The sequence below is a fragment of the Hypanus sabinus genome, chromosome 11 (genome assembly GCF_030144855.1).
Source record: "Hypanus sabinus isolate sHypSab1 chromosome 11, sHypSab1.hap1, whole genome shotgun sequence".
Classification (NCBI taxonomy): domain Eukaryota; kingdom Metazoa; phylum Chordata; class Chondrichthyes; order Myliobatiformes; family Dasyatidae; genus Hypanus; species Hypanus sabinus.
Window position 1 is genome coordinate 44459135 of NC_082716.1, and position 23363 is coordinate 44482497.

Here is a 23363-nt window from a genome sequence, read left to right on the forward strand (position 1 = left end):
AAATGACACCACAGAGAAAGTGGAATGTGAGCATAACAATTTTAAAACTGAATTACTGCAGAGAAACGGTTATAGATTCCCAGATATTCAGTGACTGTTGAACAGGATGAGCGTAGAAATGTGAAGGCCAGCCTGAATTAGCATTGCAAAGAAATAATGTAAATGCTATCAGCACTCTTCTACACTCAGGGGAATGAAAGATTAGGTATGTGTCATCTACATTACTTAGGAGGAAAAACCTGATATTAGCTTAGATCTCCATTGGAGTGAGCTGTTACGAACCCCGTAACTGGGTCACTTACCAGCAAAGATAGAGAGGTCCGTTGAAATCTGATGGTACTATTTTTAAAAGTATTTATTGATAAAGGGGCACAAAAATAAGATTAATGCAAACATACAGACGTGTCAATTCATATTCATATTTTTAACCTTATAGTAAAAGTGATTCATTGTATTCCCTGTGTGTCTCATTTACTCATCATACAATGGCCACATCTGCTGTGGAAAGAATTGTGCATGTGCTGCGCAAGTAAATGATGTTTACTGTTACAGCGTTCATTAAACTAAGGAGGGAGAGCAAAAATGGAAGAGATAAGGATGGGAGAGTATTCATTCTAGTTGTTTAACAGCTTGCCAGTTTAAGAACCTACCAGTTCATCTGCAAATCTAGCTATGAAATGTCATGCTAGTAATTTCATATAATCTGGAAATCTTAAAAAAATATTTACTAGCTTTCGTAACTTTAAAAGGTGATGTTCTCAGAGGTGGATAAAATTGTTCAGACTAAATTTTTAAGAACTACTTTCTCTTGTTTGTGAAACTTCATTCATTCTGTGGTGGATTTTTTGCAGTATAAACAGCCCCTGATCCTCTCAAAAACTCTTACTTACAACATGAAGCCTGAAAATTCAAAAACTGTCATACTGAAAATGTGAAATTAAAAACAGAAACTGCTAGGAACACTCAGTAAGTCAGGTAGCACCTGGTTAAAGAGAAGCTGAGAAAATATTTCTGATCATAGATCCTGAACCAGAATATCATGAAGCTATTTGTTTGAATACATTTAGCCTACATTTGGAGGAATTTGGTCTTGCGTATCTGGGCTTAATAGTTATTTCTAGTGAGCTCAGACTTAACTGATAATTATGGTAGGCATCATCTCTGCTATAAGTTTTTTGATTGTGCTATCATTTTTGTTATGGTGTTTTGCAGATCCTTTTGGAGGTGATCCTTTTAAAGGCACAGACCCTTTTGCTGATGCGTCTGATAACTTCTTTCAGCAGTCTGCAAATGACCCATTTACAGCCACAGAGGGTGATCTTTTCAATAATGCATTAACTAATACTAATGTGGAATCAGTAAGTATGGGAAAAATTATGTATTCAGTTGCCATTATCGTTAAACAAAGTACAAAGAAACCAATCTAAAACTGATAAGGCAGCAGCATAATGATATGGAATGAAGTGATTACCATTGCAAACCTTGTTGGGCTGCAAGTTCCAGTTAATAATGAAATGGAAGAGCAGGAGAGTATTTATCAGGGTGCGTTTTAGTGTGTTCCACCCATAATACGGTGTTTTTAAAAAAAAGCTGGATCTAAGTCTTGGATCCAAAGGGTTACTTATTGATTACATTACAGGACTATCAATTGCAGGAAGAACTGAGAGTTGCCAAAACTGGGGCATTTGAATTTAGTTAATCTAAACTTGAGTCAATAATATTGGCCCAGAAGCCACTGGATCAGTAGTTCAGTCATTCCCTTTAATATCAGAGAATATATACAACATACAACCTGAAATTCTTGAAGTAAAGGAGCCATTAGGAGGTTGTGACCATAATATGATAAGTTTTTATCTGCAATTTGAGAAGGATAAGGGCAGCTCGGAGGTGTCAGTGTTGCAATTGAACAAATGAGACTATGGAGCCGTGACGGAGGAGCTGGCCAAAGTTAAATGGACGAATATCCTAGCAGAAAAGACAGTGGAACAGCAATGGCAGGTATTCTTGGAAATAATGCACAAGATGCAAAATCAGTTCATCCCCCGGAGAAGGAAGGATTCAAAGGGGGGAAAGGGGCCACAGTGGTTGACAAAGGACGTCAGAGATGGCATAGCATTAAAAAAACAAGGAAGTATGACAGAGCTAAGGTGAGTGGGAGGACAGATGATTGGGAAATTTTTAAGGAACAACAGAACTTAACTAAAAAGGCAATACGGGGAGAAAAAATGAGGTACGAACGCAGGCTAGCCAGGAATATAAAGGAGGATAGCAAAAGCTTTTTTAGGTATGTGAAGAGAAAGAAGATAGTTAAGAACAGTGTTGGGCCCTTGAAGAATGAATTGGGTGAAATTGTTATGGGAAACAGAGAAATGGCAGAAGAACTTAATAAGTACTTTAGATCTGTCTTCACTAAGGAAGACACAAGCAATCTCCCAGATGTATGGATGGGCCAAGGACATAGGGTAACAGGGGAAATTAAACAGATTGACATTAGGAAGGAAACGGTATGAGTAGACTGATGGTACTGAAGGCTGACAAATCACCAGGTCCAAATGGTCTGCATCCTAGGGTATTAAAGGAGGTGGCCCTGGAAATTGCGGATGCATTGGTAATCATTTTCCAATGTTCCTTAGATTCAGGATCAGTTCCTGAGGATTGGAGAATGGCTAATGTTATCCCACTTTTTAATAAAGGAGGGAGGGAGAAAACAGAGAACTATAGACCTGTCAGCCTGACATCGGTGGTGGGGAAGATGTTAGAGTCCATTATTAAGGATGAAATAGTGGCATATCTAGATAGCAGTGATAGGATTGGGCCAAGCCAGCATGGATTTACCAAGGTAAATCATGCTTGACTAATCTATTGGAGTTTTTCGAGGATGTAACCAGGAAGTTAGACAAGGGAGATCCAGTGGATGTAGTGTACCACGATTTTCAGAAGGCATTTGATAAGGTCCCACATAGGAGATTGGTGGGTAAAATGAAAGCTCATGGCATGGGGGGAAGACATTGACATGGATAGAAAACTGGTTGGCAGATAGAAAGCAAAGGGTAGCGGTGAATGGGTGTTTCTCGGAATGGCACGTGGTGACTAGTGGGGTGCTACAGGGCTCGGTATTGGGACCACAGCTGTTTACGATTTACGTCAACGATTTAGATGAAGGCATTGAGAATAACATCAGCAAGTTTGCTGATGATACTAAGCTGGGTGGCAGTGTGACATGTGATGAGGATGTTAGGAGAATTCAGGGTGACTTGGATAGGCTGGGTGAGTGGGCAGATACTTGGCAGATGATGCTTAATGTGAATGTGTGAGGTTATCCACTTTGGGAGTAAGAACAGGAAGGCAGATTATTATCTGAACGGTGTAGAGTTAGGTAAGGGAGAAATACAAAGAGATCTAGGAGTCCTTGTTCATCAGTCACTGAAGGTGAATGAGCAAGTGCAGCAGGCAGTGAAGAAGGCTAATGGAATGTTGGCATTTATTACAAAGGGAATTGAGTACAAGAGCAAGGAGATCCTCTTGCACTTGTACAGGGCCCTGGTGAGACCACATATGGAATATTGTGTACAGTTTTGGTCTCCAGGGTTAAGGAAGGACATCCTGGCTATAGAGGAAGTGCAGCGTAGATTCACAAGTTTAATTCCTGGGATGTCAGGACTGTCTTATGCAGAGAGGTTAGAGAGACTGGGCTTGTACATGTTGGAATTAAGGAGACTGAGAGTGGATCTGATTGCAACATATAAGATTATTAAGGGATTGGACAAGATAGAGGCAGGAAATATGTTCCAGATGCTGGGAGAGTCCAGTGCCAGAGGGCATGGTTTGAAAATAAGGGGTAGGTCATTTAGGACAGAGTTGAGGAAAAACTTCTTCTCCCAGAGAGTTGTGGGGGTGTGGAATGCACTGCCTCTGAAGGCAGTGGAGGCCAATTCTCTCGACACTTTCAAGAAGGAGCTAGATAGGTATCTTATGGATAGGGGAATCAAGGGATATGGGGACAAGGCAGGAACCGGGTATTGATAGTAGATGATCAGCCATGATCTCAAAATGGCGGTGCAGGCTTGAAGGGCCGAATGGTCTACTTCTGCACCTATTGTCTATTGTCTTGTTCTTCGCAGACATCCACAAAAAGCCCCAAAGCCCACCCACTCCTCCCCCATGTACAAGCAGCAGCAAAGCATCGACCCTTCCTCTACCCCACTTAATTCAGCAAAAAAAGCAGCAGCACCCTCCGCCCACCAAGAAGCAAATAGCAAAGCCCCCAAGAGAGACCATGATCTGCAATACAACAAAAACTAATTGTTCACCTGACAATTCAACATTCCACAGGCTCACTCTCTTCCTAATGAAGAGGCAGAGAGGTGTTACACAGCGAGGAGGAGACAGAAACAAAACAACTCGCTGATTTAGGGTGTTTAAGTCTGCCATGTTGTTTATTTCCCCAAGTACTCAGACCCAGCAGCAAACTCTTCCCCAACAACGAAGGAAAGAGAGACAGAGATGTAAGTTCAGAGTCCCCACTCTTCCTGATATTCTGTTAAATCCCGTAACATTTCAGTTAGTGGTACTAGCTTATAATCAGCTTGTTCCCAGGGCCACAAAGCCTCAGGACCCTGAAGGCACTCTCATCTTCTAGGCCATGTCCTTGCGATATCGTAAACAGCCGAGAACGGGAACCAACATAACAAAAAGCCTAAGATTGTGTTCAGCTCCAGGTCAGGGTCTTTCCACCTTGGCCTATCCACCTTGAAAAGGAAAAAGAGAGACATTAAAGATAGAAATTGAACTGTTTCTGCAGAGAGCTCAAGGAAGTTGCTGACTAGCGCCATTGGAACTTTGCCCTCCATTTTAAAAACTAACTGGTTGATCAATGTTCCTTAGGAAAGGAAAACTGCTGTTCTTACCAAGACTGATCTTTGTGACTTCAAAGCAGACCTAACAGAGCAAACCGTTTTGTTCAAGGTCAATTAGCAGTGGGCATTAGTTGTTTTTAACAACAAATACCACATCCTGAAAATGAACACATTTTGAAACCGTTCTGAAGAACACGGCCTAGATATGTGTTTCAGGAATAGTGTTTATTTTCAGAGTGTTGTTGCAAAATTCAGTGAGGCTTGAGGCACGCAGCATCAGTGGACAAACAGTGGCCCTCGCACACCTCCTTTTGCATGCTGACTGTTACCAAGCAGACACAGGCAAGTCTGGGACTTGGGGTCAGGTCTAAGAAAGTGATGGTTAATTCAGAACCTCAGCCAAATTCCAATTGGAATGAGGGAGGCAGGAAATTAGACTGATACATGGAAGTCCACTGCAAGGTTCCCAATCCCAGGCTGAGGTCTGCTTGGAGCTGTTGTGTCTGTGGTCAGAGTCACCATTGAAGCACTGAACCTGGTGACATAGAAGTCTTCACTCATCAAAATAAGCTCAAAAGTACATCACATCTTATATCCTTGAGATCAATACAATTAAAAATGTATCATTTACTTCAATACTTTGGCTTGACAGTGTTTCCTGTGAATTGCATATCGACAGTGGGAGACACCTCTGAATGTTCAAATATGCTTGCTGAGATAAACTAATTGCGATTGTTCCTGAACTTGCACGATGTTACAATGGTGCAAATTCCTTAAACCCATCTTTGGCTGGTGCAGACACAAACATCTCATCTTCAATTTACTGCTTGCAGTATATAATTGCAACTGGAGATTGGTTCGTTAAAACTGAAGACTGGCTCTTGCTTGAATTAATATCTGCAACATTCACATAAATCCTGAATACTCCCTGACACAGCAATTCTAATAATATATGGTTGTTCTGTGGAAAGAAACCATAGACCTCTCAGAATAATATGACAGTTTTTTTTTGGGACAGTGCTCAGTGAGGGTGTTGTTCAGGAAATTATGCAATTCTCTGTGGTACTGATAAGGAAATTAACTAAAATTTAAGCTACTTTGAGTTGCATGAGCCATGACCTCTTGATTTGAGCCAAAATTAAAAGATCACTGAAATCTTTTGGATACATGTTTTTGAATGGCAAGATCTTTAATGGAGTAATCTTTTTCCTGGAAATTTAGTCCACAAATCTAGTGTTCATTATATTTAGAAAAAAAGAACTAGAATTGATATAGTGTCTTTGATTTTCCCGGATTTCCATTAATTCATCACAGGCAGGGCCCTCCTACATGCAACAGCAAGATAAATTATAAGATAATCAGTTCAACTCAGTGGCATCCAAGAATCCAGGGGGAGCTTCTGCTTTCCTTTGATTGTAATACTTCCTTATTTTTGGGAGATAACTGAAATCCCTTTTTGGCTATGTTGTGAGAATTAGTACAAAAGTCTTGGGCACATATATATAGCTAGGGTTCCTAATAGTTCTGCACAGTATTGTAGTAATTTTATGTATTGCACTGTACTGCTGCCTCAAATAAAAAGATTTCATGACATACTTGAGTGATCATAAACCTGATTCTGATATGGTCTCTATTGTGGACTGAGAGTGGCAATGGGGCAGAGAGAGAGAAATCATGGTTGGAAAAAGGGGAAGAGGTGGAATTTAATTGAATTGACTTTATTTCTTACAACCTTCACATACATGAGGAGTAAAAATCTTTACATTATATCTCTGTCTAAATGTACAATCATAGCAATTTATAATAAATAGAATCAGAGAGACATTCTATAATGATCAATAAACCATTGCAATCAAATGATCTTGCCTTGTGTCTCAGGGCTGGGTGTTCCATGGCACCCTCCCCCTGCCCATGGCTATTAAATATTTTTGTGGACTAAGTTCCAATGCCTTGATTCTGTGTATCCAGAACAAATTGAGATTTCTTTTACGCAGTAAAATATACACCGATATAAAATATTTGATTTCTCAGTTTTCTGAATTTTCACTGCATGTAAAACAAAGTTTATAGTTATGTTTATATACATTTGACTTTAGACAGAAGCAATAAATGCCAATGATCCATTTGTTCCTGGTGGTGGTACAGTCTCATCCACTGCTGATACAGGTGAGAAATTTAGATTAACAATTATTAATACTGTAGGCACTGTAATGTCGGCCTTCTGTTGTTTACAGAAATTGGCTAATTAGGTATTCATGTCGTCATTCACATTGCCGTGAGCATATTCTTGAGTGCATTTACGCTCTGTTGTTGCCCTTTTTAGTGCTCCACCTTTCCAATTTATCTGTATTTCTAGCCTTTCCGTGAGTTGTACCAAATCTTCTGTTTGCCAGTCCCCGTTGTCTTTCATAAGCAGTCACTCAGGACCAAGGATGCCTGCTTCCACTCATGTTCTGTGAGTTCTGATGAGGCTAATGTGAAAATTATGTTATCTTCCTCAGTGCAGCAGATGCAAGGGTGAAGGGGTGGATAGTTTATGAAATGGTGTACTCATTTCTTGGGCTTTCTTGGTCTCCTAATGCATGGATTTGAGGTTCCACTCCCGAATGTTCCTCTTTAGATATTCTTGACAAGGTTTTCCCAGGAATTGGGGAGAAATATTGCAATTTTTCCAAGGAGATTTTGAGAAAATCCTTGTCTACCTGGCAAACTCTTCTCAGGTAGAGTTAGACTAGAATGTTGGTTTTGGGAGTCTGGTATTGGGCATGTGAGCAATGTGCCTGCCCAGTCTCTTCCCTGAATGCACTGTGGTCTATTATATTGACTGTTAGCCATATGTAACTAATTAGCACCCCACATCTAGTGAATTGAATTTTATTAAGGAATTTAAAAATAATTACAAGATGTTTCACACAAAAACTGAATATGCATATAGTTGGAACTGGAGGGATTGAGTTAAAAGGAGAGATTAGGCGGGCAAGCGTTATTTTTCCTAGAGTGCAGGAGGCTGAGGGGTGATCTTATAGAGGTATGTAAAATCCTGAGGGGCACAGATAGGGGAAGTTTAAAACTAGAGGGTTTAAGGTGAGAGGGGAAAGATTTAAAGAGAACCTGTGAGGTGATATTACTCATTAGAGAGTGGCAGACGAGTGGAATGAGATGCCAGAAGGTGAGGTTGCTATCTCCATGTGGTTGCTATCTCACATTCAGATTCAGTTTATTGTCATTTATAAACCACAAATACAATGCAGTTAAAAAATGAGACAACGTTCTCCAGAATGATATCACGAAAAAGCACAAAACAGACCACACAAGAAAAACCACATAACGTTTGGTAATCCCCAATCCAGAGTCTGGAGAGGTTGCTGCGTATTGATATCACGCTACCATCTTAGCACGTTCCCCGGAAAGGAACTACAAACCTATCAGACAAACCTAAAGCTAAAAGACCTACACAAAACCACATAGTTACATATAGTTATAGTTAACATATAGTTTCAACAGTGCAGACAATACCATAATTGATAAAAGACTAACTGACAAAGACCACATAATTATAACAAATAGTTTCAACGGTGCAAAGCAATACCATAATCCGATAAAGAGCAGTCCATGGCACGGTTTAAAAGAAAGTTTCAAAGTCCCGACAGCCCATCGTCTCACGCAGACGGTAGAAGAAAGAAAAACTCTTCCTGCCATGAACTTCCAGCGCCGCAGCTTGCCGATACAGCACTTTGGGAGCCCCGACCACAGCCAAGTCCAAGACTGTCCGAGAACTTCAAGCCTCCGACACCGAGTACCATCTCTGCCGAGCGCTTTGACCCTGGCACCGGCTGCCAAGCAACAGGCAAAGCCGAGGATTCGGGGCCTTCCTCCTGGAGGTTTTTCCGATCGCACAGTAGCAGCAATAAAGTTCTTGGTTTTGTTCAAAGGAACAATCCACTGCAAGATAAAACTAATTTGTCCTCGAACTGTGGTCCTTGCATATGAGGATATCGAGATTTCGAAAAGTGGGCAAAGTATGATACACAGATATTTCTCAAACTGGAACTCATATGTATGGGTGGGGACTTCTCTATGATTTAAAAAGCAAGAACCTTAGAAAATTGTTTGTGAAGTTATCGAAAAGCTAGTTTCTGGATGTATGGGGAAGTTATCTTAGCTCATGTCCCCTGGTCCTCCATCATTCTTACAGCTTATGCAAGATTAACACGAAGTTGTATATTAATGGAGAGTTTTAACTGTACACCTGTAGTACAAGATGAAGGGCTTCTGCTAGAAGTCAGATAGCCAAAAAATTGGCCAAAGAGTGAGATTTTGAATTGAAGAGGTTAAACAGTGCGAAGTTTGGAGAGTGTTTCAAGGTTTGAGCCTTGGCACTTGGGTATGGCTTTTAAAAATATAAAAGATGTTCAAGAGGCCAGAATTCAAGTGAAGACTCAACTTGTTTGTTGCTGCTGGTAGAAGCTCAAGATGTCTTGAAAATGAGGTAGGTGAGACAGCTTGAGCTGTTCTTAATCAGCTGATGGGGTTGGAGATGAGTTTTCCAGATTGCAAGTTCTCTACCTGGTTTTCATCTTTTTTATCTCTCAGCAGAACGGGGAATGTCTGTTCTGTGATGCATGGGTCATCACATCTACATGAGATAAGCTAACTGGACCAATGGATTTTCCTTCTGTCACTCTTACTGATTTAAAAACAGAGGAGAGTTTCACAACATGATGGTAGATCTTTCATTAACCACAACCAAATTAATTGCGTTTATCTTTATTGTGTAGAAGTTACTTTCTATGAAGGTTAGAGTACATGGCTAAATCGTGTTAATGATAGCCGTCTGAAATAAGCTGCACAAAATCTCATCCATTGTTGTTCCTGGCAAGCAGGCCTTCCCTCCTCCTTTGCCATGCTTCCAATTTCCTAGTCTAAGTGCAAAATGATTTCATAGAATTTGAACACTTAAACATATACATTGCAGTTTTAGCACCCTTTGGACATCTGAAAATATTTTGTAATCAGTGAAATTCTTAGCAAATAGTCTTTACTGTAGCTGTAACAATATTGCAAAACAATTAACCTATATTAAAGTAAATGCACCTTAAGAGATTATGCTTCCAAGTATACTTTGACTGTAAAAAATATCTTGTGTACTTTCCCCCATGTACATTTAAATGTATAATAGTGCCATAACTTATGCTCATGAAAGTATGTGAATTAAGTACAACTGAGGCCCATTTGCCTTTTTATATTTTATCAGTGAGCACATATCCAATATTTTCCCACATTTGAGGCTCCTGTCAGAAATCTTTTGAGAAGAGTTTGTACTGTGTTCTAGATTATGTTTGCTAACATGATTGCAGTTCAGTGTAGCTGCTATGATTATCTGAAACAGGCATCAAAATAATTGTTTTTGTAATGATATTGATATTGCATTCTTTCTATGTTTCAGTTACTGATCCTTTTGTCTCAGTGTTTGGAAACGATTCATTTGGAAGTGGATTTGCAAATTTTAATACACTATCACAGGTAATTATGAATATATCATTGGAACATTTTCGTACTTATTTTAAATCTTGTAAGATTCAGAAAATTGGCTAGATAGAATGTTGAATAAGTTTAACAGAGAGTAGTAAATTCCCTTTCTGTTCACATTTGAAGTATTTTTAATTAAATATTACACTTTGAGTAGCCTATCTTATTTAAGAACTACAGCATTAATAATGATGAAATAATTTATATTTAGACAAAACTCTCAAATTAAAGTTATACCAAGTTAGAGACTCATTCTAATACAGCATTCTGAAAGAGTTCTAGCTGTGCTTTGTTAGGAATGAACGTATCCTTTTGAATAATTTGTGAAAATAACTTAACACTAAAGGTCTTATTAGTGCTGAATACAGAATAAGATGTCAAAAATGTAGAATATAAATTTAAAATTGGCTTCTTTTATCCTTGATCACTCTTATTTACATTCCTCAGTTGCTTCTGCCTCTTATCTCCTGTACACCCTAGAGATTTTGCTGTTATAGAGGCTGAACAGTGACTGTAACGATATGAGAGTAATATAGGTTTAGCTTTTCTTTTACATACATAGATTGCAAGCTGCATGTGCACTTTATCATGTGCCTCAGAAATTTCGCAAGCTAATTCTTTTGAAACACATTGATTTCTTGTAATTATTTTGCTCACAGAAGATCCTCAAAATCAACATTGTTTACAAAAGCTGTATTAATACTGTTGATTGGTAATTAAAAAGAAAACAGTTGGATTTGGTAGCTGGAGTTATAACTACACAAGAAGTTGCAAATGAGAAAATCTGCAGAATCTGGAAATCTGAGCAACTCACACAAAATGCTAGAGGGACTCAGCAGGCCAAGCGGCATCTATAGCGAAAGAGTAAACAGTCGTCATTTCATCAGGACTGGGGGGCGGGGGGGAAAGAAGTTTGGAAGTTAGAGTAAAACGGTAGGGGGAGGAGAACAAGAAATGCTAGGTGATCAGTGAAACCGGGAGAGGGGAAGGGGAAATAAAGAGCTGGGAAGTCAATTTGTGAAAGAGATAAAGGGCTAGAGAAGGTGGAATCTGATAGGAGAGGATGGAAAGCCATGGAAGAAAGGGAAGGGGGAGGAGCACCAGAGGGAAGTGATGGGCAGGTAAGGAGATAAAGTGAGAGAGGGAAATGGGAATAGGGGAATGGGGAATGGTGGAGGAGAGGCAGAGGAGCAATTACCGGAAGTTCGACTAAATCAGTGTTCGTGCCATCAGGTTGGAGGCAACCCAGCTGGAATACAAGGTGTTGTTCTCCCAACTTGAGTGTGGCCTCAACACAGCAATCCATGGCCACCAATACTGTGGGTACTCTCGAACTTCTGGTAATTGCCCCCCCCCCCCCCCCTTCACCATTCCCCATTCCCATTTCCCTCTCTCTCCTTGGAACCAGAGTGCCAGAACAGTTTGTGGAGAGGTTGTGGAGGCAGATCTTGGTAAGATCGCAGACCAAGTTAGGAATCAAAAGGTTGAACATTGTGCTAAGATGAGGTTACTAATTTACAAACAGAGGCAATGTGTAATGAGGAGAAGACTGTTGATAGGGCAAAATTGCCGTCAACAGGATGAGTTGCAACACAAAAGGTGGACAGAATCAAAAAGGATGAACAGAACTGAAGGTGTTATATTTGAATGCCCACAGTACACGGAATAAGGTGGATGAACTTGCAGCACAGTTGCAGATTGACAGGTATGATGTTGTAGGCATCACTGAATCACGGCTGTAAGAAGATTACAGCTGGGAGCTTAGTGTCTAAGGATACACATTGCATTGAATGGACAGGCAGGATGTGGCTCTGCTGGTAAAAAATGGTTAGTAAGAGGTGACATAGGGGTGGAAGGTGTGGAATCATTGTGGATAGAGCCAAGGAACTGCAAGGGTAGAAAGATCCTGATGGGAGTTGCATACAGACCCTCAAACAGTAGTAAGAATATGGCCTACAAATTACAATAGGAGATAGAAAATTCATGCCAAAAGGGCAGTGTTACAGTAGTAATGGAGGGACTTCAATACACAAGAAGATCAGGTTGGGGAATTTCTAGAGTGCCTATAAGATGGTTTTTCAGAGGATCAGCTATTCTGTACTGGGTGTTGTGCAATGAACCAGAATTGATTCAGAGAGCTTAAGGTAAAAGATCCCTTAGGGGAAAGTGATCATAACATGATCAAATTTGCCCTGAACTTTGAGAAGAAGTAGTTAAAGTCTGATGTATCAGTAGTACAGTAGAGTAATGGGAATCACATTAAGACCATTATGAAGACAATAAGATATAGGAGCAGAATTAGGCCATCTGGCCCATGGCGTCTGCTCTGCCATTCCATCATGGCTGATCCAATTTTCCTCTCAGTCCTAATTCCCTGCATTCACCCCGTATCCCTTTATGCCCAGACCAATTAAGAATCTATGAACCTCAGCCTTAAATATACGTAAAGACTTGGCCTCCACAGCTTCATTTGCCAAAGAATTCCACAGATTCACCACTCTCTGTCTAAAGAAATTCCTCCTCATCTCCATTCTAAAAGCGCGCCCCTCTATTTTGAGGTTGTGTACTCTGGTATTGGACTTTCCCACAGTAGGAAGCATCCTCTCCATACCCACTCTATTAAGGCCTTTCATCATTCGATAGGTTTCAATGAGGGTACCCCTCAGTCTTCTGAATTCCAGTCAATACAGACCCAAAGCCATCAAACACACTTCAAATGTCAAGCCATTCATTTCTGGAATCATTTTTGTGAACCTCCTTTGAATCCTCTCCTTTTTCGGCATATCTTTTCTAAGATAAAGGGCACAACCCTGCTCACAATACTCCAAGTGAGGCTTCACCAGTGCTTTATAAAGTCTCAATATTACATCCTTGCTTTTATCTTCTAGTCCTCTTGAAATGAATGTGAACATTGCATTTGCCCTCCTCACCACAAACTCAACCTACAAATTAACCTTTAGGGAATCCTGCACAAGGGCTCCCAACTCCCTTTGTACCTCAGTTTTTTTGTAGTTTCTCTCCATCTAAAAACACTGACAACCCTTTCGCTTCTTCTACCGAAGGGTGTGACCCCTCTATCTATCTTCATATTGTCTGCAAACTTTGCAATAAAGCCATCAATTCAATCATCCAAATCATTGACATATATCGTAAAAAGTAACGGTCCCAACACAGACCCCTGTCTAACACCACTATTCATCAGCAGCTAGCCAGAAGAGGCTCCCTGTATTCCCAGTCTTTGTCTCCTGCCAATCAGCCACTGCTTTATCCATGCTAGAGTCTGAAATACCATGGGCTTGTAGCTCGCAGCTTCATGTGTGGTACCTTGTCAAAGGCCTTCTGAAAATCCAAGAACACAACATCAACCTTTCTGTATGCAATATGCTTGATACCGTACATGTCAAAGCATTCGCGTAGAAGGGGAAAGACACTTTAGACATCCATGATGTCCGTTCACTTCAACTTGAATGCTCCAAAGTCTTAGACTCTGAATTACTCCTGGTGCCACGTGCTAGCCAAGGCAGGAATACGATGAAGGTACTGATGTATGCGTGGCTGAGGAAGTGGTGCAAGGGGCAGGATTTCAGAATTCTGTATCATTGGGATCTCTTCGGGAGAAGGTATTACCTGTACACGGGACAGATTACACCTGAACCTGAGTAGGACCAAAATCCTTGCGAGCAGGTTTGCTAGAGTTGTTGGGGAGGGTTTAAACTCATTTGGCAGGGGAATGGGAACCAGAGTGATAGGGCGAAACTAGTGGGATGAGTTGAAGTGTAATATGGGGACAAAATCAAAAAGGTTGATGAATAAAGGATTATATTTGAATGTACGAAGTATACAGAATAAGGTAACTGTTCTTGTAGCGCAGTTAGAGATCGGCAGGTAAGACATTATGGGCTGAGATGTGGCTGATAAAAGATAGTTGGGAGCCTAACATCTGAGGGTAAACCTTGTATTGAAAGGAAAGGCAGGTGGCAGAGTGTGTAAGGTAGCTCAGATGGTAAAAAAAAACTAATTCCTTAGAGGTGACACAAGATTAGAAGATGTAGAGTCCTTGTGGGTAGAGTTAAGACACTAGAAGGGCAAAAAGATTCTGTTGAGAATTATATACAGGCCTCCCAACAGCACACAGGATATAAATTTCAATAAGAAATAGAAAAAGCATATAATAAGGATAATGTTGAAATTGTCATGTGGAACTTCGATGCGTAGGTAGATTGGGAAGATCACTCTGGTGTGAAACCCAAGAGAGGGAATTTGTAAAATGCCCACAAGATGGCTTTTAGAGCAGCTTGTGGTTGAACCACTAGGAGAAAGGTGATTTGGAATTGGGTAATTTGGGTGTTGTGTAATTAATCATATTTGATTAGGAAGTTTAAAGTGAAGAGGAAACCTTGCCGGACAAGTCTTTTGGAATTCTTTGAAGTAACAGGCAGGATAGACAAAGGAGTCAGTGAATATCATTTACTTTTATAAGGTGCCGCACATGAGACTGCTTAACAAGATAAGAGCCGATGGTATTACAGGAAAGTTGCTAACATGGATAGAAAATTTACTGATTGGCAGGAAACAAAGAGTTGAAAAAAAGGGGCTTATTCTGGTTAGCTGCCAGTGACAAATGGTGTTCCGCAGGGGATGATATGAGGACCACTTCAATTATTTGGATGACGGAATTGTTGGCTTTGTAGCTGAGTTTGCAGACGATACAAAGACATGAGGAAGGGTAGGTGGTGTTCAGAAAGCAGGGAATCTGCAGAATGACTTAAATGACATTCACTAACTCTTCATTTGTCTATTCTGCCTGTTATTTCCTCAAAGAATTCCAACAGATTTGTGAGGCAATTTCCCCTTAAGGAAACCATGCTGACTTTGTCCTACTTTATCATGTGACTTCAAGTATCCTGAAACCTTATCCTTAATAATGGACTCAACTTTCCGAACCACTGAAGTCAGGCTAACTAGCCTATTATTTCCTTTCTTCTGCCACCCTCTCTTCTTGGAGTAAAGTGACATTTGTGATCTTCCAGTCCTTCGAATCATTCCAGAATCTGGTGACTCTTGAAAGATCGTTACAAATGCTGCCAAAATCTCTTCAGCTACCTGTTGCAGAACCCTGGGGTGTAGTCCATTTGGTCGAAGTTTATCTACCTTCAGACCTTTAAGTTTCCCAAGCACCTTCTCCTTAGTAATAGCAACTGCACTGACTTCTGCCCCCTGACATTCTTGAAATTCTGGCATACTGCTGGTGCCTTCCACAGTGAAGACTGATGCAAAATACTTCAGTTCATTTGCCATTTCTTTGTACCCCATTACTACCTCTCCAGAGTCATTTTCCAGCGGTCCAATACGCACTCTCACCTTCTTGTATACTATGTATCAACTTTGATATTTGTGGCTAGCTTACTTTCATATTTCATCTTTTCTGTCCTATTGCCCCCTCTTGTTTTTATGCTTTCTTTGACTTTCTTTGTAAGCTATGGTTGCCTCATCCTCCCTTTAGAATACTACATCTTTGGCGTGTATCTATCCTGTGTCTCACAAATTACCCCAGAAACTCCAGCCATTGCCACTCTATCATGTTCCTTTCTAGTGTTCCCTTCCGATCAATTTTGGCCTGCTCTTCTCTCGTGCCTCTGTAATCCCCTTTGCTCCACTGTAAGGCTGATACGCCTAATGTTATCTTTCCCTCTCAAACTGCAGGGTGAATTCTATCAAATTATGATCACTGTCTCCCCAGGGTTTCTTTACCTAATCAAATCTGGTTCATTATGCAACCCCCAATCCAGAATTGCCTCTCCCCTAGTGAACTCAACCACAAGCTGCTCTAAAAAACCATCTTGTAGGCATCCTACAAATTCCCTTTTGGGACCCAGCACCAATCTGATTTTCCCAATCTACCCCCTTGACTATCATAACATTGCCCTATTTCAGATAAGTGCTAAGCTACAGATATGCTACAAACCCATAATCATAGAATGAATTTTAAAACTCAGTCAGGAGAAGGAAAGTGACAAGCTTCAAAGCTTTCCAAAGAATGTAAAGTTCATTAGATGCATTTTCCTGTCTGTGGCAATTAAAAAAGCAGTATAAGGGAGTTGGGTTGATGTAAATGAAAGGTTGACATACACCGCCTCTGACCAGTAGTTAAAAGTCTTGCTTCAAGTAGTTAGCATCAATTACAGATGAACATTTTTTTGCATGGTAGCATGAAGGTATGTTGTGATCATCAAATTCTTTGGTCATTGAGTTTTCTGGTACATTACATCCAAAGCTTGTTTAGACATAATTTTTGCATCACTGTTCACTTTTTTTCCTTCTATTTTCAATTTGTATTTCTGCCTTTAGTCCAATCATGCAGATCCTTTCATTTCTGCTCCGGGAGCAGATTCTGAAAAGGAAGCCATTGGAAAAAATATATTCACAGATGATCCCTCAAAAAATGAAGAACTTCCTCCAGCATTACCGCCAAAAGTCGGTACACCAACAAGACCCCCTCCTCCACCACCTGGTACGTGAATGCAAGTGCTTCAAAAGTAGTACAGTTTTTTTTCAAGGACTACTTTTTCTTCCTTTCATTATGAACATAAGAGTTAATCAGACATCCTTTGCTCATTGCTCATTAAATTCCTTTAATTTACATTGAAGAAGGATCTCATTATGACCAAAGGAAGTTTTAATTCAAATTTAGGTTTGAATTTGATCTTGTTTGTAAGTTAACCATTTCAACTTAAGATATTGAAAATTCTAATAGGAAAAATGTTTAATATTTGTGTTTTAAATGTAGGTAAAAGACTGTCCCTTGTAAAGTCAGAATCATCCGACTCCTTCAAGTCAAATGATCCTTTCCATCCATTTAACTCAGGTGATTCATTCCATAAAGAGAAACAGCTTGATCCATTTGCTCCTACCTCTCCAAGTAAAGTTGTTGGAGACAATCCAAATTTTGCAAACTTCAACACTGTAAGTATGGTTTGTTTGAGTTGTTAATTTCCTTAACGTGGACAAAAAAAAAACATATGGATTGTTAACACAAAGTACACTGCAGATGTTGTGGTCAAATCAACATGTACAAACAAGCTGGATGAACTCAGCAGGTCGGGCAGCATCCGTTGAAATGAGCAGTCAACGTTTCGGGCCGAGACCCTTCCCCAGGACTGAAGAAGGAGGGGGCAGGGGCCCTATAAAGAAGGGGGAGGGTGAAAGGTGCCAGGTGAAAAACCAATCAGAGGAAAGATCAAGGGGTAGGGGAGGGGAAGCAGGGAGGGGATAGGCAGGAGAGAAGAAGGAACCTAAGGGGAAAGCACTATGGGTAGTAGTAGAAGGCAGAATCATGAGAGAGGTGATAGGCAGCTAGAAGAAGAGACAGAGTGAAAGTGGGATGGGGGAAGGGAGAGGGAAGGAATTACCGGAAGTTGGAGAATTTGATGTTCATACCAAGGGGCTGGAGACTACCCAGACAGTATATGAGGTGTTGCTCCTCCAACATGAGTTTGGCCTCATTGTGGCAGTAGAGGAGGCCATGTATGGACATAACCGATTGGGAATGTGAAGCAGAGTTGAAGTTGACAGAGTTGATCCTGTCTGTTGTGGCGGACGGAGCGTAGGTGCTCGACGAAGCGGTCCCCCAATCTGCGTCGGGTCTCGCCGATGTAGAGGAGGTCACACCAGAAGCACTGGATGCAATAGATTACCCTAACAGACTTGCAAGTGAAGTGTTGCCTCACCTGGAAGGACTGTTTGGTGCCCTGAATGGTGGCCTCCTCTACATCAGCAAGACCCGACACAGATTGAGGGACCGCTTCGTCCAGCACCTCCGCTCCGTCCGCCACAACAGACAGGACCTCCCAGTTGCCACCCACTTCAACTCTGCTTCACATTCCCATTCGGATATGTCCATACATGGCCTCCTCTACTGCCACAATGAGGCCAAACTCAGGTTGGAGGAGCAACACCTCATATACCGTCTGGGTAGTCTCCAGCTCCTTGGTATGAACATTGAATTCTCCAACTTCCGATAATTCCCTCCCTCTCCCTTGCCCCATCACACTTTTACTCTGCCTCCTCTTCCAGCTGCCTATCACTTCTCTCATGATTCTGCCTTCTACTACCCATAGTGCTTTCCCCTTACATTCCTTCTTCACCTCTCCAGCCTATCCCCTCCCTGCTTCCCCTCCCCTGCCCCTTGATCTTTCCTCTGATTGGTTTTTCACCTGGCACCTTCCACCCTTCCCCCTCCTTCTTCAGTCCTGGGGAAGGGTCTCGGCCCGAAACATTGACTGCTCATTTCAACGGATGCTACCCGACCTGCTGAGTTCATCCAGCTTGTTTGTTCGTGTTGATCTGGGTTGTTAATATATTTTGTTTTGCATATATGGCAGCATGCAGTTCTGCAATAGTTTTTGAATCTAAATTTAGTGTCACAACATGAATTATTATCCATAGCAGTCAAAGTGTACATTATTTATCTTGTCAGTACTGCCAGAGAACAAAAGTTGTTCAGAAGCCTGGTGGACAGAGTAAAGTGCAAACTGGAGAGCTGATCAGCTCAGGCCACATTTGAAAATCTTTCTTTTGAACCCATGAAATGTATTTTCAAAGGACTATCCTGGAGTAAAGGAGAAATTTTGGGGTAGGCTGCAGGGAAAATCAAGAAAGGTTGTATATTTCATTATAACTCCCAATGAAATTGGCAAAAAATTGTCAGTGGCTCTAAAGGGAGGACTTTTCATTGAGTATTTTCCTATTTTTAAGGAAAATACTAAAGAAAATACTGACATCTTTGGAAGAGGTGAGATGAGACTAGTTAGGTCTTGTTCCCTGTTGCTGAATATTTAACCACTAAGTAATTCCAGAAGTATTTGAATTCGTAATTTTGAAAAGCTGTCAACTCCAGTAGCCATTCAATCTTAAAAAACCATCAACTAAATAGAGAAAGGTGACTGGTTCTTGTATATTAGCCTCAAGATGGTGTCTGCAGAATGTATTTGTTACCAGTAAATACCGTAAATTCCGGACTATAAGCCGCTACTTTTATCCCACGCTTTCAACACTGCGGCCTATACTACGGTGCGGCTAATGCATATTTTTTTTTCATGCCACCAAAAACATTTTGCCTCGTAACAGTAGACCAATAAAATTGATGAGTAGTTCACAGAGGTCCAATGAAATTGTACGATAAATCAAGTGCACTTTCACAATTAAATTATTGTAAATCAGTCATTTGTACTCACCCTCATCAACATGGAAAACACTCGAAGAAAAGCATATGATGCAGCTTTTAAGTTAAAGGCAATCAATCTGGCGGTTGAAGAAGGAAATCGAGCTGCTGCACATAACCTTGGCATAAATGAATCGATGGTGAGACGGTGGAGACGCCAGCGTGAAGAACTGAGTCAATGCAAAAAGACGACAAAAGCTTTCAGAGGTAATCATAGCAGATGGCCCGAACTTGAAAACTTTCTTGAAGACTGGGTTAACACACAGAGAGCAGGCGGCTGCGGTGTTTCCACCTGCAGATCAGACTGAAGGCTAAAGCAATCGCCACCAAAATGAAAATCGAAGATTTTAGAGGTGGGCCATCGTGGTGTTTTAGATTTATGAGACGAAAAGGCCTGTCTGTCAGGGTACGCACGACTCTGTGTCAGTAGCTCCCTCCCGACCACGAGGAAAAACTTGCTAACTTCTGCACATTCACTCAAACAAAGATAGCGGAGAATTCCATCGGGCCAGATGATATCATAAATATGGATGAAGTACCTTTGACGTTTGACCTGCCTTTCACTCGGACTGTTAATAAAAAAGGTGACTCGTCCATCACACTGAAAACAAGTGGCCATGAGAGAACGCATTTTACTTGTGTTCTGAGCTGCACAGCATCCAGACTAAAGCTTCCACCGATGGTGATTTTTAAGCGGCTGACAATGCCAAAGGAAAAATTCTCAAAAGAAATCATGGTGAAAGTCAATAAGAAAGATTGGATGATGGAGAGTCTAATGAAGGATTGGCTGAGAGAGTGCTACGCCAAGCGACCAGGGGGATTTTTTCACAGAAAAAAACGGCGCTGCGCGTTGAGTGGGAGTCTTGGATGACGAGCGGCGAGAAATCCTTTACCAAAACGGGACGCATGCGAAGAGCATCTTTAACTCAAGTCTGCCAGTGGATCCTAAATGCGTGGAGCCATGTCACAACATCCACTATCACCAACGGGTTTCAAAAGGCTGGACTGCTGCGTGATGAAGAGGACCGCGTGTGCTCAAGTGAGAGCGACAACGAAGAGACTGAAGTGAGTGACGAGATCCTGAGGTTGTTCAATTCGGACACTGAAGAAGAGGACTTTGATGGTTTTAGTGCGCAGGAGGAAGATGAAGAAGGTGATCAATAACTTTTCCTGGTAGGCTGCAGTATTTTTTAAACAGTCGTTAGGAGATATTGGAATGTTGTTCGTGCACTGTTCAGTAAAAAAGTATATGCAACGTAATTTGTGTGTTACCGATACGTATGTATATTTAAAAGTAGCTGTGTTACAGGCACTGTTCGAAAAAAAGCATTTGCAATATGTATTTGTTTATGTTACCATACGGATTTAATTAAAAGTTAAAAAATCTTCACGTGTAATATCTTTCTGTGTAAATATCTCATATTACAACGTGGGACACCTGCGACTTAAAATCCGGTGCGGCCTGTACAAGTACAAAATTGATTTTCTTTCTAAAATTAGAGCGTGCGTCTTTTAATCAGGTGTGCTCTGTAGTCCGGAATTTACGGTAATATCTATTTTTAAGAGGTAAATTGAATTGATATTCAAATTCCCTAAAGGCAACCAAAGAATGTTATTAACATATTGATATTGTTCCTGCTGTAAGTACAAACTATATTGACAATTTTTTTTCTGTTTTCTATAAGAACAGTTTGTAGTTTCCTGTTCAGCTCTGTTCTTAATGTTTCAGTATCCCAGTGAAGAAGACCAGATAGAATGGGCCAAGAGGGAAAGTGAGCGAGCAGAGGAGGAGCGACTAGCGAGATTAAACCAACAAGAACAAGAGGACTTGGAACTGGCTATAGCACTTAGTAAATCTGAAATATCTGAAGCATGACGTGCTCCCTCACTATTATTGGTCATCTTAACTCACTAACCAATACTGTTCTTACTAATGTTTTCCATAAAAGCTACCTAAAATAAATTTGAAAATACTGAAGACTCTGACTTCTTGACATGAAATTGTTTGTTAATGAGAGATCAGTGTGATGAAACCTATTAATTCAGAACTATTAAATATTCTTTATCCTGTATATTAAACAAAAGCAAAATACAAACTAAGTACTGAAGCAAATCTGTTAAGTGCAGTCAATTCAATTCTAATAATACTATTTTGCTTTATTGGGTAATGGAGCCTCTCATCTCAGCAGCTTCTTGTTTAAATAATATTGTTCAATTGAATATGTCATTGAACAGCTGTATATATTACACCTACTTAGTTACAAAGTAGAGTTAAATAATCATAAACTTTGAGTGTAGCACATTAACTGTTTCTGTAACCACCAGTTGCGGGCAATATATAACTGTATAGAGCATATGTTTCAGGTTACCTGCTGAAACTGCTGCTGTAAGTTAAACATGCACTGCTGAACTTTTTACTGGCTTTATTTTTTTAAACTTATCCATTTATAAATTTTAAGTGACATTCCTTTTATGTTCATGCTGACTGGATGAATAAATAAAAAAAAATAAATTGTAAGCTTATATAAATTTATTCTGTTGAATCCATTGCAATACGGTATCTTGAATTCATTCAACTGGTCTGCCTCAATGGTGCAGGTTCTCAAACACGGTTAGTCAAGAAATCCACAAGTTGGTTTCCCTTTTTTGTCCATCTGACAGAAGTCTTTGTTTGAAATAACTTTTGTTCATACACTTTTCAGCCCTATTCCTTGTACTTTGTGGCCTATACTACATCTCCCCATATTACATATTCCCTTGTGCTAACTTGCAATATTTTTTGCATTGAAGGTGTTCAACTATTTCATTTTGCAGGGTCAATTTTTTTAATATAGCATATTATGCCACCTCTTTTGCACTCTCACTTTTCTATGATCTCAGTTTGTTTCTTCTTCCATATTTGTGCAGCTTATTTTCATTTTTATCATTATTCTGAAGAATATGAAGGCATTTTCTCATGTCATAGTCTTGTTTGCTACCTGTTCACTTTTTTGTTGAACTTGCAAATATAATTTCCCATGTAATAGAAATACATCTGAAGGAGTTTGTATTTTCAAGTCTCAAATTAATTTCATGAGGTCAACCACTGAAATCATGCTTATCCCATTCTTTATTAAGGACGTTTTATCAATAGTTATTGTTCTTCCTTTAACAGACAACTAACTCCCTATTTTTATAAGTGCTGTCTATTTGACCTTTCACTTTCTTTAGTGAAAGATCGTCTATTTTAGCACCAACAGCTGGTGTCCTGGGTTTTGATATCTAATGATACTTTCAAGTTTATTGATTAACAGTTTTGACATTATAACCCTATTGTACCTGCTATCTTTGTAAATATCCCATTGCAAATTTTTATACCCTCTACCTCAATTAAACAGTTATTCAGTATTTTAGCCTATTTTTCTCTAATTGCATCTTTTCATTTCAAACATTTTCTTTTATTTGCTTTGACATCCTTTTTTTTAAAATACTACTTTCTTGGTTTTTGGCTTCTAATTGTTCCCCTTAATTTGGTTCCCTATTTTATAAATTCATCTGTATTTTATTAGTATTTTGCCATTGTGATCATATTTTTGTTCACTGTTTATATGTTTGCTTGTTTCTGGTGGTTAATGCTGCATACTGGAGAGCACCTTGCAACTTTATCTTAGAACTTTATAGCCATCAAATCAACAAAAGCACCAAAAATTTAAAAATAACATCCACAGATGCTGGCAATATGGAAAACAAAACAGAAAAAGCTTGAAACACTCAAAACA

At 40.1% G+C, this 23363-nt stretch overlaps 1 protein-coding gene across 3 annotated transcripts in view; it reads left to right on the forward strand.

The window, feature by feature from the left end:
- eps15 (epidermal growth factor receptor pathway substrate 15) overlaps positions 1 to 22997 on the forward strand; it is a 152237-nt gene extending 129240 nt beyond the window's left edge. The window contains exons 20-25 of one of the 3 annotated variants that reach the window (XM_059984256.1): positions 1213 to 1358; positions 6953 to 7022; positions 10303 to 10379; positions 16734 to 16896; positions 17251 to 17348; positions 21335 to 22997. In XM_059984256.1, the coding sequence (XP_059840239.1) occupies positions 1213 to 1358; positions 6953 to 7022; positions 10303 to 10379; positions 16734 to 16896; positions 17251 to 17348; positions 21335 to 21481 (701 nt within the window). In that variant the 3' untranslated portion in view covers positions 21482 to 22997. Of the gene's footprint in view, positions 1 to 1212; positions 1359 to 6952; positions 7023 to 9452; positions 9581 to 10302; positions 10380 to 16733; positions 16897 to 17172; positions 17349 to 21334 lie in introns of those variants that run through there. The other 2 variants (XM_059984255.1, XR_009514743.1) reach the window with 2 other exon arrangements.
- Positions 22998 to 23363: the final 366 nt, after the last annotated feature.